This window comes from Talpa occidentalis, unplaced genomic scaffold (assembly GCF_014898055.3).
Source record: "Talpa occidentalis isolate TD23 unplaced genomic scaffold, MPIMG_talOcc4v2.1 talOcc4.16, whole genome shotgun sequence".
Taxonomy (NCBI): domain Eukaryota; kingdom Metazoa; phylum Chordata; class Mammalia; order Eulipotyphla; family Talpidae; genus Talpa; species Talpa occidentalis.
The window spans coordinates 52,008,700-52,025,274 of NW_023601653.1; the positions used below are offsets into that span (position 1 = coordinate 52,008,700).

Below are 16,575 nucleotides of genomic sequence, written 5' to 3' on the forward strand. Positions count from 1 at the left end.
CCTGTGCGGGGCTGTGCGCGCGAGCGGGCGCCGGGGCGGGGGGATCCGCGCTGCCTCTCGGACCACATCACCCGGGCGAAGAGGGGCGCCGGGGGCGCAGGGCGGGCCCGGCTAGGCCGCGCGGGGGGTGGGCGGGCGAGCGCGCGGCCCCGCACCCCGGCTGGGCGCGCGCCCGCGGCCCTTCCCACCCCGCCCTCCGCCGCGCCCTCCCGCACGCCCGCCCGGGGCGGAGCCGCGCGCCGAGCGCATCGATCGCTCTGCCCTCTGCGGCCGCCCGGCCCGAGCCCATCGGCGCGCTCGGCGCTCGACTTCCCGAGGCGGCGGCCGCGGCGGCGGAGGCAGCAGCGGCGGCGGCGGCGGCGGCGGCGGCGGCTCGGCCAGGACTCCCGGCCCCGCCATTTCGGACGCGGAGCGAGCGCGGCGCGGGCGCTGAGGGCGGCGGCGGGCCCGGAGGCTCGGCGGCTCCCGGGGCGGGAGAGAGGTACGGGAGCCTCCCCTCCCGGGCCCCTGCCCGGGGCCGGCCGTCCTCGCGGGCGCCGGGCGGGGCCGGCGCGAGTGAATGAATTGGGGGTCCCCGGGGGGCGGGGAGGGCGCCGCGGCCGGGCCGGGCCGGGCGGGCCGGGGGCGCGGCGGGGCGCGCGGGCGGGCGGGCGGGGCGCGGCGGGAGGCGCCGCCGCGGGGCCGCTTCCTGGACGGGGAGCCCCTTCCTTCCTCCTCCCGCGCCGGCCGCGGCGCCCCGCGCGCCTCCGGGGCCCGCGCCCCCCGCCGCCCGCCCGCCCCCCGCCCGCCCCCCGCCCGCCCGCGGCGCCGCATCGCGCCCAGGTGGAAACTTCTCCCGGGAGCGCGGGCCGCGCCGGGCGGGGGCCCCGGGGCGGCGCGGAGGGGCGTTGCGGGGGCGCCCGGGAAAGTGCGGGGAGACCGCCGGGGCGGCGGGGGGCGGGGGGCGCCTCTGCGGCCGGCGCCGGCTGCTCCCCTCCCCCACCGCGGCGGTGACATTGCCGCGGCCACAAAGGAGGCGGCGGAGGTGCGGGCGGAGGCGGCCGAACAGGTGGCCCGCACCCCGCCGCGGCCCGGGCCCGTGGGAAAGGGGCGTCCGTCCCGGGGGCCCGCGGTGCGGGCGGCAAGTGCGGCGCGCGGGAGCGACCCGCAGCTCGACGGCGGGGCTTTGCCGTGGCGGGGGGAGCGGAGACCGCAGCGCGGCTGGAGTCTCGGGAAGTTTGATTTGCCTTTTCTTGGCCTTTGCTGCTTTTCTGTGTCCCCATCACCCGGCCGCGTTGCACCCCGAGCGGTCCCGGCGCGGTGTTCCTACACCTCTCGCGCACACAATTAAAAAGAGAAAGAAAAAGAAAAAACTGACTTGCCAGAGGAGTTGATTGTAGCAGTCAGCCAGCCCAGGGCTGGAAATTCTCTCAGGTATGTGCTCGGGGAGCTGGCATCCTGCACTAGCCTGGGGAATCTCGATAGCCATCAGAACAAGGGCTTAAGAACAGGGAGGTGTTTTCTAAGTTTTATACTGTATATATATATATATATATATATATGTATATGTTACAATTGTAATAGAAAAGCAATCATTTTTTAAACAGAAACTACAAGGGGAAAAAAGTCCTTTGGTAATTATTTCAGAATCAAGCCTGTGAGTGATGTCATTGTAGGTAACTGAGGTCCAGAATGCTGAGACGTGTAATAGACCATAGACATGCAGTATGGTTGCTAGCCATGCTGTTTGAGTCTGTTAACCATCCACAGGCATACTTTAAATAGATGGTCGAGGAGATGATAATTCAGTTTTCTAACAAAAGTGAATTTTTTCCTCCTTAACAAAGTGTTGGGTTCTGGTCCCAGTTTCACCCATTGCTAACTTTTGGAGCTTTAAGTGAGGTATTTCCTGGCCTATGATGGTCAGTAAGACTTTTGGGAAGCCAGTTCTCTGGTGAACTTACATAGCTGGTTTTAAAAATTCAACTCGAAATGTTTTTTTTTGTTTGTTTGGTTTTTTTTGTGATAAACAACCCTTGCATAAATAGGTACACCAGAAGGGGTGTGTGTCTCAGAATTCACACATGTATATACAACGAAGCTCTAATCCAGTATCTGTCCACAGTAGCGTCTAGACTGGTCAACGTTTGGTTGTAAGGACCTTTTTATACACTTAAAAATTATCCAAGACCCCAGTGTGGGGTATGTCAATATTTACAATAATAGAAATTAAAGCTGAATTAAAAAAAAAAAAAACTATTGTTTCAAAATAGAACTAATAAACTTGTAATTTGGTAACAAAAGTAGCATTTTTTATAGAAAATATTTTTCAAAACAAAAATTAGTGAGGGAGTGGTATTGTTTCATACTTTGCAAATCTCTTTAATTATAGGCTTCATAGAAGACGTCTGCAGCCTCTTGTCTGCTTCTGCACCAGTCTATTGTGAACACATGTCTGGAAAATTGTGTCTGTGCATTGTGAAATATTGATAATATGAGGGCCCCCCCAAAAGTCTTAGGAACCCCAGTGGGTGCCTGGGCCACATTTTGAGAATTGCTCTTCTAGCCTAGGCAAATTGTGTTCAGGGGAAGGAGTGGGATGGCCAGAGAGCTAGACTATATATTTTGGTGTGCTTCTCCTCATCTGTCCCATTTGCTGCATCTCTCCTTGGAATAAAAAGTGGACATGAACAGAATAAGGTACAAGTTTGCAATGGGCTCCTATGGGGGCTGCAGGTGAGCACCGGGAAGGCAGGGGAGCTGTAATGGAATAGACAGTGACAGCACCTGTCCCATTCCTAGTCTTTGTAAGAGGGGCTCAGCAATGGGGACTGGCTAGTATGTGATCACCAGATTATCATTTTGGGGTTTTTTAGATAACTGTTTGGGCAATTCTTAGTCTTCAGTAAATTGGATTCTGCAGGGCTATGGTGTTGTACCTGCAAATTCATTCATTTGGAACTCCTTATGAAAAATGATTGTGCATTTACTGCCATTCTTCCTATAGTTCATTCCAAGTTTGTAGTATCATATAAAAAGATAAAATTAAATAAGTTCAGTTTATATAACCGCTGACCAAAAAACCGTTCTCTGACTAACAAACCATTCTCTGTCAATATTTATGCGACTGTTGGGAAACAGTGTAGAAGCAGCAGAGAAGAAAAAGTCTTGAATGACTGAGAATTATCCAGTTATGTTTTAAAATTCTCCCATTAAAAACAGTGCTTATCTTTAAATTTCATATAATTATATTTTTCTTGTGCACAGAGTGCTGGTTTTAGCACTAATCTAGGATTATATACTATGATTACTGATTGAATAGTTAGCTTGAGTTCTCCAAGTTCTCTTAGATTTTGCAACTTTATTTCCCCCCACCACATATTTTATAGACTAAAATGCCATCAAATATGGTCCTTATCTCTTTCGGTGTTTCAGTTTCTATTTCCCCACTACACAATCCAGTTTTTATTTGATATTCTTTTCCTAACTGCATCTGATCCTTGCTAACTAGAGAACTACTGTGTATCCAAGAGAACTACTGTGCTTTCAAAAAGTTCTCTTTAGCTAGTGCTCAGCCTACCCATTTGTAACTCTCAGAGACCAGAGCCAGCTAGAAATCCTGTGGAGATAGCTCTCCTCAGGACTTATGTGGGAGTGTCTACAGGGTATAGAGCACCAGGTGAGATGCTTGCACTGAGTGAAGTCATCACTTGTTCCTCTGAGAGCCATTAGCTGCTACAGAACAGCAGAATGGCTGCTTAGATAAAACAGCCTGAAAATAAGATAAAAGATTTACCCTGAATGCGTTTCTCTCAAATGTTGGTGGAAGAGTTTGTAAAATAACATTATAATTCATTACTCATCTGTAGCCAACTGAAGTTTTCAATTGAATTTTGTCAGGTATTTTGAAATGATTTTCTACTTGGCGATGAAACTGTGTTAAAAGGCATTGATAATAGAGTATTTGGGTTATAGCAACCTCTCATGTGTGATGCATATTCTAATGTAAGTCACGTTTTCATTATTTTCATTATAAGGCCTGCTGAAAATGACTGAATATAAACTTGTGGTAGTTGGAGCTGGTGGCGTAGGCAAGAGTGCCTTGACGATACAGCTAATTCAGAATCACTTTGTGGATGAATATGATCCTACGATAGAGGTAAATCTTGTTTTAATATTATGCATATTGATTTGTGTGGGTCCATCCCTTGGGTATAGAAAAAAGTTTCTCTGATCGTTTTTTGTGAGTACTCTTTACAAGCAATTATACTGAAAATAGTTCTGTTAAGATACCTGAAAAGTTCTTGGATTTCAGGGCTTTAACTCTGCAGAGGTAGAGCGAGGTCTGCTTTTCCTAGAAGAGTATCAGGGTCCGTGATGTCTATTTTGTATTAGCATATGTACATTTGATTCGAAGTGTACTTAAGAATTTTGTGAGAGTGAAAACATTAAGTTACATTTTACCTGTAACTAAAAGTCGCTTTAAAAAAATGCAACTGTTCTTTTTATTGATTTCTCAATATTTTGACATCACATGTGAAAGAATTGAATTTACTGGTGAAGTGTAATCGTTGAATGGTAGGGAAAAAACCAACTTAGGTAGTAGTGTTTTCCTGTTTTCACTTCACCTTATAGTAGTGGAGACCCTGTATGTCCCTGATTTTTTAATGAGCTCATTCTTTTCGGTATGTAGATCCACTGATCTATAAGCCTTTATAAGTCCTTAGCTTTGTTCTGCAGCCCTTTTTTAATTTACTCAGGGAAATGTTATGGTGGTTTTTTCCATTTTATTACAAACTGATTAATTAATGAATAATTTTCAGACTGTTTTTAGTTTCATGAAAACTAGAAAGTAAAGACCAACTGCAAAATGCTAAAATAAAGCCCTGGAACAGAGACCTTGAGCAGTCAGGTCTTAATTCCTACTACCCCGCTCAGCACTCTACCCAGATTATTTCAGATCAGAATTTATTTAATCCCAAAGACCTGCAGAAGGGATGTTGTTATTAACTCATTTCCAGAATGTGGTTATTTGTGTATTTTATGCACAGTGTGAATCGTCACATCAAGTTTGACACGAATGGAGATGGAGATAAAATATTAATCTTTGAAAAAGATTAATGCTGCTAGTCTCAATTATCCCAGATTAAGTAGTCCTCATTCTTTAGCTTTTATTCTAGATCTGATATACCATTTTAAAAAATCAGCTCTCTATATTTCCCAGAATTTTCTGAGTCCCAGGAAACTCTGTGATTGCATTGAGGTCGATTCTGAGGGCATTGGCAACCTTGAAAGATGTTGATGCAATTTAGAACTTTGAGGATTGATTAAATAATGGTTCATAACGAAATGCCAAGTTTTTGAATATTATTTTAAAAATGGGAAAAGTGCTTGTGTGCAAACATTTAAGTACAAAAGCAACTTACACTTGGCTTCCAAGTGTAAAAATTCACATTAGCAAAGGGAACAGTGAACCATTTGCACAGAGTGGACCCCCTATGTAATGGATTCTGTAGTTCCTCTGGACAAGTTTGTTCAGTGCTTTATGATGGTTTGGTTTGGTTTTCTTCTTTGAGGAGAATTAAATAATTTGCTCATTTCAAAGCCATTTCTAGTTCGCCTATTTCTAAAGCCAGGGTTACTTGGCATGTGCTACCATTTAAATCAGATGTTAAAGGAAGTTTTAATAGCGTCCGGGTGAAGTGTGAAAGTTTTCCTGGGATTTTGGAAGTCTATTTTAGCAAAAGTGACCTCCATCTTCGCTGAAAATTTGAGGAATTCCATTACACTCTGTTTCCTATCAGAAATCATGGGTGCTGTGAGATAACGTGATAAACTAACTAGGTTAAGACACTTTCTGTTAATCTTCGCTCTAAATCTAAAAGAACTAAAGCTTCAAGTCAATACTGTATTTTGGGGGAAGGTAGAAAAAGTTTATAAACTCGGACCCATAACTCTTGTGATTGCTGCCAAACCAGAAGACTTGGCTCTGGGAAGCATTGATTACCCGTGAACTTTGAAACAGACCTTCCCTCACTCTTTAGCCACCTGGGAAAAGGTAACAGAGATCATTATCACCCAAGTTTCAGTGAGTCTATGAGGGAACTAATACATTGAATTTGTGGTGTAGTTCAGCTATAGAAAGGCAGGAGAATTTAGTAGCTTATTTTAGTTAAGTAGTTAAGTAAAAATGCTGACTTGATGTTTTTGTAAAAAGTTTACAAGAGAAGAGGGGATGTTACTGCTGTTGTAGGTTTTGACTGGTGAACAAAGCAGGTCAGACTTCGCACATTTGGAATTCTCATCAGCTTTCCTGCATTAAAAGCAGAACAGATGGAAAGAAATTTAGAAAAACGTTTTAAAATCAAGTAATATCTAGTGGTCAAGAATTTTCAAAGATTTATAGTGAGATAAGGAAGGTGGTCATTGCTGCTTTCCTTTTGTAGATAAAAATGGTCTTTGAGAGCTTGTCACTGCTTGATGATACTTAGCTGGTATGTGGTAGAATTTTGATTTACATTTTCTGCAACTAAGTTAAGTGGGATTTCTACTATACCCCCATATTGTTTTTTTAAGTGAAAAATTGACATTCAAGCTAAGAAAATTGTAACATTGATTTATCGAGATCCTAGAATTTGAGCTGGATTACTGTTTAAAGACCTATTACTGTGAGAGAGGTGATGCAGAGTTAGAAAGGTCTGACACACAGGTGGAATGTGTTTATATTTGAGATTGTGCACATGATCACCTTTACTTTCTATTCTGAAAGGTTTTGCTGTTATCTTTAATGAAGTCCACCAAAGAGTTCTGGAGATAACAAGTAACACATTAGTGGGGCAAGATCTAAAAACTCAAAGCAGTAGGCCCCCAGCACAATACCAGGTTAGAAATAATACATGTTCTCACCCACTACTAGCAGAACATATTTCCTGACATATGTTTTTCAGAGATTAAACTGGTAGAAGAAAAACCTTACTTTTAAAAAATATAAGCAGTTACAGACACAGAAATCAGACCATCAGTTGATTGACTAGCAAAGATGTAATGTGTATCCACTGGATATAATGTGGCAGTAAAAATAATGCAGAAAGAAATATTTTTTCCCCAGGTTCTAATTTTGACATCTGCATGGTTCTATTAATATGACACTTAAAATTCAGTCCAAGTGTTAGGCCTTGTTTGATGAAGTATCCTCTTGAGTAAGGAAGAATGGATTCATAATTGGATTGATTTGTTCCCTCTTTTGATCTTTGAGCTGTAGAGTGTTTATTCACCAAGATTCATAAGTTTCTTTATTTTTCCATGTTAATTATAGAATTTATTTTAGTTGTGGAGTAAGATGTTTAGGTTATAGAAAGAAAAGTCATAATGTGAAGCACTGTTGAAAAGTGGTATAAGAGAACTCTTACATCTTATGTAAGCTGTCATTTTTCTGTTTTTATACATATGCATCAGCAGTTTTCAGTGAGGAGTGAGTGGGTGACTGGTGTTCCATAGGGGACATTTGGCAGTATATGTGGAGGTATTTTGGGTTGTCACAACTTGAGAAGGGAGGGAGATGGCTAGTGGCATCTGTAGTAAGTGGGCAGTGGCAAGGGAGGCTGCAGACTCCCTTCAATGCATAGGGCAGCACCACAACAAATAATTCCCAGGCCCAAAATGTCAGTAATACTGAAGCTGAGACCCTAATCTGTATTACATACAACTTTTAACTTTGCTTAAATTGTCAAGTTCAAGTCCCCGAATAAGGTTTCTGTTAGATGTGGTAACATAATGAGGATTTAAGCTTCACCTTTCATAAACTAAAGACATGTTATATTAACTTACTCTAATGTTCTATTAAAAAGCGTTTTCTTTTTTTAAAATAAGGTATGGTGTATATATATATACAGCACCTTTGTAACACATTTCTTTTCAAGAGTATGGCCAGCTCTTCCCCCTTTCAAATGAGTGCCCTCTACTGGTCAACTTAATAATAAATAACAACAATGAAATCCTAAATTGGGATGTTTTTCCTAGTTAAGCTATGGGTAGAATCAATTTATAAATATATAAACTTTATTCGGAAGTATTTTATATAATGAATTTTTTAAAAATCCAAAGTATGGATTTTACTCTGTGAATATTAATATAAAGAATACTGTGTGGACTAGTTAGGCCTAGCTAAACAAACATATAGGTGAAATATATTTAAGAAAGAAAATGTGGCATGTAGGAGAAAAGAGGGTGGGCCTTTTGTTGTTAACATCCATTAAGGGTACATTGAAGAAATTAAGAACAGCTTAGAGTTTGTCGGAATTTCTTTACATGCACCAGGAGGTTGGCAGCAGTCAGAGCTGAGTGATGTGTCCCCACGGGATGCTTGGAAGGGGCTTTTCAGAAGTGGCACTTGTGAAAGTTTACATTCTTTAGATTTTTATAGGACTCTAGAATAGTTGTGAGCACCTGACTTTCAGAATAACCAGCACAGAATACAGGCACTGCATCTAAGTCAGTTTAAAAATAAGTGTTTACTTAATAATAACTTTATTTAGACCCAATTGTTAAAAATCACTAGACATTTTATTCTAACATGGGTTTTTTTTTTTTTAAAGATTTATTATTTATGCATACAAGAACTGGGGTACAAGTTAGAGTTGCGGAGTGTGAGAGCATTCACCAGAGAGAGTGGGGAGCAGAACAGGCAGATGTATTGAAATACACTGCTGAGAGGAGCAGTGGGCGAGGCACAAGAGGTCTGCTGTACCATGTGGTTTGCTCCCTGGCCGGCCAGGGATCGAACTTGTGCTGCAGTGGCTGGCAGTAGCTGGATAGCACTGTCTCTAACCCCTGTGCCACCAGGGAGGCCCCTCTAACATGGGTTTTTATAAATGAAAATTTAGTAATGGAAATAAGTGAAAGGGAAAGAAATGTTACTCTGATTTGGTGTCTTTTAAGAGTGTAGTTGTAACAATGTAACTAAATACTTAATTCCATAAATATTACTCAGTGTCTCCTGTGTGCCATGCAGCCTTCCACTGGGCTGGCAGTAACACCAAGAAGCACAAGAGCGCATGTCTCTGCCTTCATGAAGCTTGCTGGTCTCCATTTTATCGTGGAGAGCAGTTTTTAGACAGTAATCCTGCTTATTTATAGTTAACCAAATCAAGAGGCTTTATGCTTCAGGAGGGCTTGGGAATTCTTGCATTTCTTGACTATTTTGTCTCATAGTACCTAGATTTATGGAACAGATATTGTGATTTTCATATAATAAATATGTGTAGAAATGGATAGTAAGAATAAACTATTTGGGAGGAGTGAGATGAGTTAGTGCTTTGTAATTTTTTCAGCTTTTTTTTTTTTGACAAATTTCAAACCTATGGATAAAAAGTAAAAACAAAAAATAGTACAGTGAATTCCTGTTACCTTAAACTAGATTCACTAGTTAACATTTTGTCATATTTGCTTATGTTACAACCCTTTACCTCTAAACTTACACCTTCTGCAGCAGGCTTCTGTTAGACTATGGCCTGCTTACTGGGCACATCAAGTCTGTTATCTGTTTCTATAAAGTCTGTTATCTGTTTCTATAAACATAGCCATGCTCATGTGTTTGTATGTTGTCTGTGGTAGCAAAGTTGCATTGCCTGTTTGCCTGCAACAAGAATATTTCTTCATATAATTAAAGTGCATGAGGAAATTTTAATGTTGATGCAAAACCTTACCTATAGATAGACCATATTCCAATTCTGTCATTTCCAAGGATGCCCTTTTAGCAATTTTTTTTTCTCCTTATTCAAGATCAGAACTTAATTGCCACATCTCCAGGTCTCTCTTAGTCTTGGACACTCTTTCATTTTCCATAGTCTTTCTGACTGTGGCACTTACTGATGAGTGCAGGCCAGTCGTTTTGTGAATTGTCCTCCTGGAGGTTTGTTGGCCTCCTTGTGCATAGGTCCAGGTGGCTTGGTTTTGCAGAAATGTTTTAAGTGATGTGCTGTCCTTTGCCTGGTGCCACGTTGAAGCATACCACGCCTCTGTCTCTGTTCCACTCTTGATAGGGTAGCGGTGATTATTTGGTTCTGCATTTATTAATTGATATCTACTATAAGAAAGAGCATTCTCATTCCTCCTGCCTCTCTTCATCTGTCTGTTTGGTCTGTATTAATATCAGTATTCAAGGCTTCTTTTTTTATTCTGTGCACTCATCTTACTGTAATGAGTGATTTTGATGCTGCAGTTTGCTTTTGCTCTGGCCAGGAGAATGCCTTGCAGACGGGCTTTATGTTCTTTTGACTCATCCCTGTCATTTCACTGTCTTCCCTGGCCTCAGCCTGCATTCAGCTGCTGTTTCTTTCAGTGGAGATTGTATTAGATACTACAAACTGGATGTTAGGGATGCTACTGGTGTCACGAGTTCATTTTCTCTCCCTTTCTCCATGTCTCTTTCCTTGCACATGGGAGCCCTAGGAGTCCCTCGCATACATTTTAACGTGAGCCATGGGGCAGCTGTTGAGATGAAAATGATGATGTCAGCCTTGGTAATACCTACTGCACACAGCTTGAGAGTGAATTAACCTAACATTAGGTTAGCTTTTTTATTTGTGACCAAAACATAAAGCACGTGATGTGTCAACATCACTTTCATTTTGACTAAGAATAACAGCAGGGCTGAGGAGGGTATGGAGAAATGCATGCTCTTCAGCAATTTGTATCAAAATTTAACCGGAATGTCTTTTGACCAAGTATTTCCAGTTCTAAGAATTAATTGAATAAATGTTTAAGATTTGTATGTAGGAATATCTATTGCAGTACTATGATTTTTAAAAAATGGAGATAATCTATATGCCTATCAATAAGGAATAGGTGGAGAAAATATGGTACACTCTACAAACTATATTACACAATTGTCAAATGGATTAGTTAGATCTATAAGTATAGATGTTGAAAAATGTCCATTATGTAAGGGAAACTAGACCATGACACGTTAGGTAAAGTATGATTCCTTTTATCTAAAGACAACGTGAATACCTGCTTCAAATATTCTAGGTCATATGCCATGCTCTAACTTTCTCTAGGGTTTTGGTTTTTAAAACTAAGCATAAATGTTTGAGAGAGGAAAGTAAATATTCATTTAAAGGAAAGCCACTAATATTGTATTGGATTGTTTTATATTTATTTTCTTCACCTTTTTAAAGCCTTAATTCATTGGACAATGCAGGTGTATCTTGGATTAAAGAAAATGGTATGAGGCCAAATAATAACTGAGAGATACATAATATAAAACATGAAAATTGTTTTCTTGGCATCTGTAGTTTTAAGATTCGTGATTGATCTGGCCTCATATTCTGACCTTGGCATCATGCAGTAACTATGGGAGAATCCCCTATGACTTCAATAGGTTATAGATGTATGCTCATCATAGCTTTGTTTTCAAAATTTGTTATGTAAACTTTCCTGGAGCTTATTTTGATTTTTTAACCAATTTCACCTCTTATAAGTAGTACACATTTTATTCTGTAGTCCTAAGCTAAGATGCATAGTCTCATAACATCACTTATCCAGCATTTAGTAAAGATATCTTTGTTTTCTTTATGTCTTTTTTTAAAAAAGATTTTATTTTGTGTAGAATAACTGGGGTGCGAGGTGCAGGCCAGAGATGGGGGGGGCTGGGGTGGAGGCTAATGAGAGGATTCACCAGAGACAGAGTGGGAGCAGAATAGGCACATCTACTAAAATATGCTGCTGAGGGGAGCAGTAGGTCAAACAAGAGAGGTCTGCTGCACCTTGTGGGTTAGCTCCCTGGCCGGGGATTGAACCCAGGCCATTGCGGTGGGCCTTTGGGTGGTAGTTCTGAGACTTAACCCCTAGGCCATCAGGCAGGCCCTCTTTATTTCTAATAAATGTCTTAAGTAAAAGTTCTGTTACAAGAACAATCTCTTTTAACACTCTTACTCCCTAATCAAATCAGAAATACTTCATAACCCTTAGAGTTGTAGCTCTTCTTCCCTCAAGCGTATCCAGCTCCATTATATTTATTTTGTAGTAAGGAGTAATTTTTTGCAAAAGCTAGTACAAGTGTAGTTGTTCATTTATTTTCTAAGGAGCAGTTAAGAGTAGCAGTTTAGAGTGGCCTGCCTTCTATTTTTGACCTATATGCATGTGTAATATAATAATAAAATAGGGCCTCCCTGATGGTGCAGGGGTTAAAGTCTCAGCACTATCAAGGTATCACCAGCCATTTTGACATGAGTTGGATCCCCAGCAGGGAGTTAACCCACACGTGGTGCAGCAGACCTCTCCTCTCTAACCCACTGCTCCCCTCAGCAGTATTATTTCAGTAGATCTGCTCGTTCTGCTTCCCACTCTGTCTCTGGTGAAACCTCTTACCGCCCCTGCACCTCTGGCCTACACCCCAGTTCTTCCATGCATAAATGAATGAATGCATAAATAAATGAATAGATAAATCCCTGAGAAAAATAATACATAAAATAATATGGTTTGCTTTGATAGCACTTTTCATTTTGGAGAGGTATTTGCTCAGAGTCTAACCCTAACCCTGTACATGTAGTGCTGTATGTTTTTCTTTATCCACCTTTACAGCTGAAGGAGCAGTGACCTAGGAGAGATGAGTGATTGGTCTGCCTGCTCCCACCCATAAGTAAGGGAGCTTTCTGGGATACCCAAAGATTGAACACTCCTGAATGTGTCTTTAGCCTGCCCTTCTCTCCTGGCTATCAAACCATGTGCTTACAGGCCAGAGCCCCCAGAACCCAGCATGCCCATCTAACCTCCTGAGCCTACCCACCATTAGTAAGATCTACCTTTAAAAAATTGGGATATAATTCACATAACCTACAATACATTCTTGTAAAGTATACAGGATTTTAGTATATTCACAAGCTTATGCAAACATCACTACTATCTCTATAACATTTCTGCGACCCACAAAGAAGTCTTCCCCGTTAGCATTCACTCCCCACTCCTGCCTTCTACCAGCCCCTGGCAACCACTAAGCTACTTTTTGTCTGTAGATTTCCTATACTTGGAATCATAAAATATATGGCTTTTTCTGTCTAGTTTCTTTCTTCCATGATGATGTTTTCAAGTTCATTTACATTGTTGCATATTTCAGTACTCTTTTTTTTTTTTAAATGGCTGAATAATATTCTGCATGGATAAGCCACATTTGATGGACCTTTTGGTGATTTCTTCTTTTTGGCTGTTTTGAATTATGCTGCTGCAAACATTCATGTATAAGTTTTTATGTGAACATGTATTTTCAGTTTTCTTGGGTAGTTTACCTAGAAGTGGAATTGATGGCTATAGGCAGCTTTGTGTTTTAACTTTTTGAGGAGCCGTTAGGCGGCCTTTCTGCATTGGCTGCACCATTTCCATTCCTGCCAGTGATGTATGGGGGTATCCTGCCAATTGTGCCCATTGACTATTTCTCAGAACTCTTTGATCTTCTCCATCTGGACTGCTGTTGCTACTTTAGTCCAGGTTCTATCATTTCTTCTTTTTTTTTTTTTTTTTTTTTTAACTCAGGCTCTTTTTTATTTTTTTTTAAATTTTTTAATTTTATTTTTTTATTTATACAAGAACCAGGGTACAGGCCAGATGCGCGGGAGGGTAAGAGGATTCACCAGGCAGATGGACCAAAATACACTGCTGAGGGGAGCAGCGGGCTCGACAGGAGAGGTCTGCCTCACCAAGTGGGACCCTCACCAGCTGGCTGGGATCAAACCTGCGCCACAGAGGCTGCTGACAGCTTCACAGTGCGGCGCTCAACCGCCAGCGCCACCAGGGGAGGCCCCAGGTTCTATCATTTTTTATAATAGTTTGCTAACTTATCTCCCAGCCAGCGTCCTCATCTCTTTCTACAATTTGTTGTCATATTGCTAACAGTGAGCCTGATTAATCTGACCCTCCCTTCCTACTTAAAGCCTGTCAGCGATTTAGTATAAGGTGCTCAAAATTCCATGATGTGGCATACAAGATGCTTCATAAACTTGCCTTTGCTTGATTGTCCAGTTTCACTGCTTCACTTACCTGCAGTGTCTCTAAACTAAAGTTGTATTGAACTTCTTGTTCCCAGTGCACTTGGCCTGCATTGTACTTTCTCTTTTCTCCTTCCTGCAGAAGTGACCCTCCCCTCTCCTGCCTTCCTTAATTCATGCAAGCAGAGGTGAACTCTTCTTCCTGTTGTTCGTTGTACTTTGTCCTGCATAAGGTGTTGTGGTTATTTCATTGTATGTAATGATTTGTTGACATTAATATCTCTTCCACCAGACCTAGCTGCTTGAGGTCAGAAACTTTATAATGCCTGATACATGTGACAGATTTCTATAAGGTGTGTCTCTGATCCTCAAGAGAATGGTGTAGGCAGCTAAGAATGAACTAATAAGCCTGCATTTAGATATCCCAACTGTCTTGTTTGTTCCCTGTTGTAATTCTGACACTGTGGGCTTTTATACATGTTTCTGGCTGTCTTTGAGAACTAGCTAGCTGTAAAACTGTGGATGGCCTATACCCAATAGTGTAGAACACATCCATTCTATGATGGAATCAAGTCAACTTCAGAAGTGTCACAAACTACTTGAGTATTAAAAGGGTTAAAAGTAATGATCTCATTTTTCCCCTACAAGTGTTATTTATCAGTGCGTGAAAAATACTTACAATATTTAACATGGTAAGAATACCTAACAAACATTTCAAAAATAAATTGTCAAATACTACTTTAGCTGTCATTTCTACCGTCCTGTTCATATTTATAAGTTTCTGATGAAATCAGCATTATGAAGATGGAGATTAAATAGGACAAATGCTTGTAATATGCTTATCACAATGGTAATATGGTTGTTCTAGTAAAAGTTGCTCATTTCATTAGGTTTCTGTTTTTTCTATTATGTCTCCCCCTGTTATGGTTACTGCTGAGCTGCGAAACTGTGTTGAGTATATTAAAAGATGAACATTCTGAGTAATTTGCTTACTATTAATTATAAAGAAAAAATACCAAAAGTGATGACCTGATCAATGAATTCATCTCACCTAGAATGATTTAGTCTTAACTTTCAAATTTTTGTAATACATTTATAGATAATGCTTCATACATAAAACAGCAGTTATAAGTGAATTGAACTAGTAAAGCCTTTTTAAAAAAAGTTTATGTTGTTGCAGGTAAGTTGAAAACTGATTGTCATAGGACACATATAAGAATAAATACAGATATCTGAGAGAAAAATGACACAGGATTATAAAGTCTCAAAGACTGGATAGTAAGACAAGAGTTTTTAACCTATCAGCTGACAAACAATTAAAGAAAAATAAAAACATAAACTCCGTATTCATGAGTGGTGATGACCTGGGTGTACTCTTAACCCTGTATGGGAAAGAGCAGGTGAATAGCATGTGTGGACTGGCCGGCTTTTCCTGTCGTCGTCATATTCTGCCACACAGGAATCAGGTCTTTTTCAAAAATACTGAGCTTAATGCAGTTGAAGGCCCTTGTGTTCTTTTCCACAATGTTATTGTTTTCCATTCCACAAATGTTTTAAATGTCATATGTATTGTTTTATTTTTACATTGAAGTTTATTATTTGATAGAATTTGCTTGAATATGTTTATTAAAGCTCTTAATATTGTAATTTTAAATTTCAAGTTTTAATATAACTTACTATTAAACTTGTCCTTATTTTTACAAGAGTTTTCATAGTGTCTGCATATATTTATTTTGAATGAATTCATTCATTTATTCAGCAGGAAGTACTGATCCTACTGTGTTCAAGGCTATTATGTACAGGGTGGGTAGTGGTGAGCAAAATAGATGTGAGTCCAGCCATCATAAGGCCAGAAGGAGATACAGACTGGAAGGATTGCACAAGAAATATAGTTACATATTTTAACACATGCTGTGAAGGAAATGTGAAGGTGCTGAGGAAGGAGAGTGAAAGTCCTTTGGATTTTATTTTTAGGAATGGGGGGATATTTTTGGATGATTTAAAGTGACCATCGCTAGCCGCTATGTGGAGAATATTCGTAAGACTATAATCAGGGATCCCTACTAGGAAGCAATTGCAGCATATTGCACGAAACAGAATAGTTGTGTTCGACCATGACAACAGTGGTAGGTGCTTGGATTTGGCGTTTATTTTGAAGGTAGACAAATGGTATGAGATTGTAGGTCAGTATTAAAATGCCCATGTACTTTTCCTTTGTAAGACATTTCAGGGGGCCTGTTAAGTCTATCTCTTTGCATATTTTTTTTAACATAAGCTGTATTTTCTTAGCATCTTTTCCCAGAAATGACATTCCTGTGTCAAAAGCTATGAATATTTGTATGACTCTTGACATATACTGTAAATGCTTTCCTAAAGGATTATGCCTGTTTATTGTATCACCAGAAATGTTTGAATTCTATCTACAGTTAACTTTTGCAGCATAGTAAATTTCATGTAGAAAAGGTTTTTTTTTTTCCCCTCCCTACTACAGCACTGAAAAAAAAAGAAAACCAACAGTGCTTTAGCTGAAAGTGAGGGGAAGTATATAGAATAGCTTTCCTTCATTTGATATTTTATGATGTTGACTTAGTTTAAGTGGCTTTATTTTATCCAGGTT

General features: G+C 40.9%; 1 protein-coding gene across 3 annotated transcripts in view; it reads left to right on the top strand.

The window, feature by feature from the left end:
• Positions 1–350: 350 nt before the first annotated feature.
• The window catches only part of KRAS (KRAS proto-oncogene, GTPase), a 34,170-nt gene continuing 17,945 nt past the window's right edge, over positions 351–16,575 (top strand). The window contains exons 1-2 of one of the 3 annotated variants that reach the window (XM_054696360.1): positions 351–481; positions 4,017–4,138. In XM_054696360.1, the coding sequence (XP_054552335.1) occupies positions 4,028–4,138 (111 nt within the window). In that variant the 5' untranslated portion in view covers positions 351–481; positions 4,017–4,027. Of the gene's footprint in view, positions 482–1,175; positions 1,414–3,973; positions 4,139–16,575 lie in introns of those variants that run through there. The other 2 variants (XM_037514207.2, XM_054696361.1) reach the window with 2 other exon arrangements.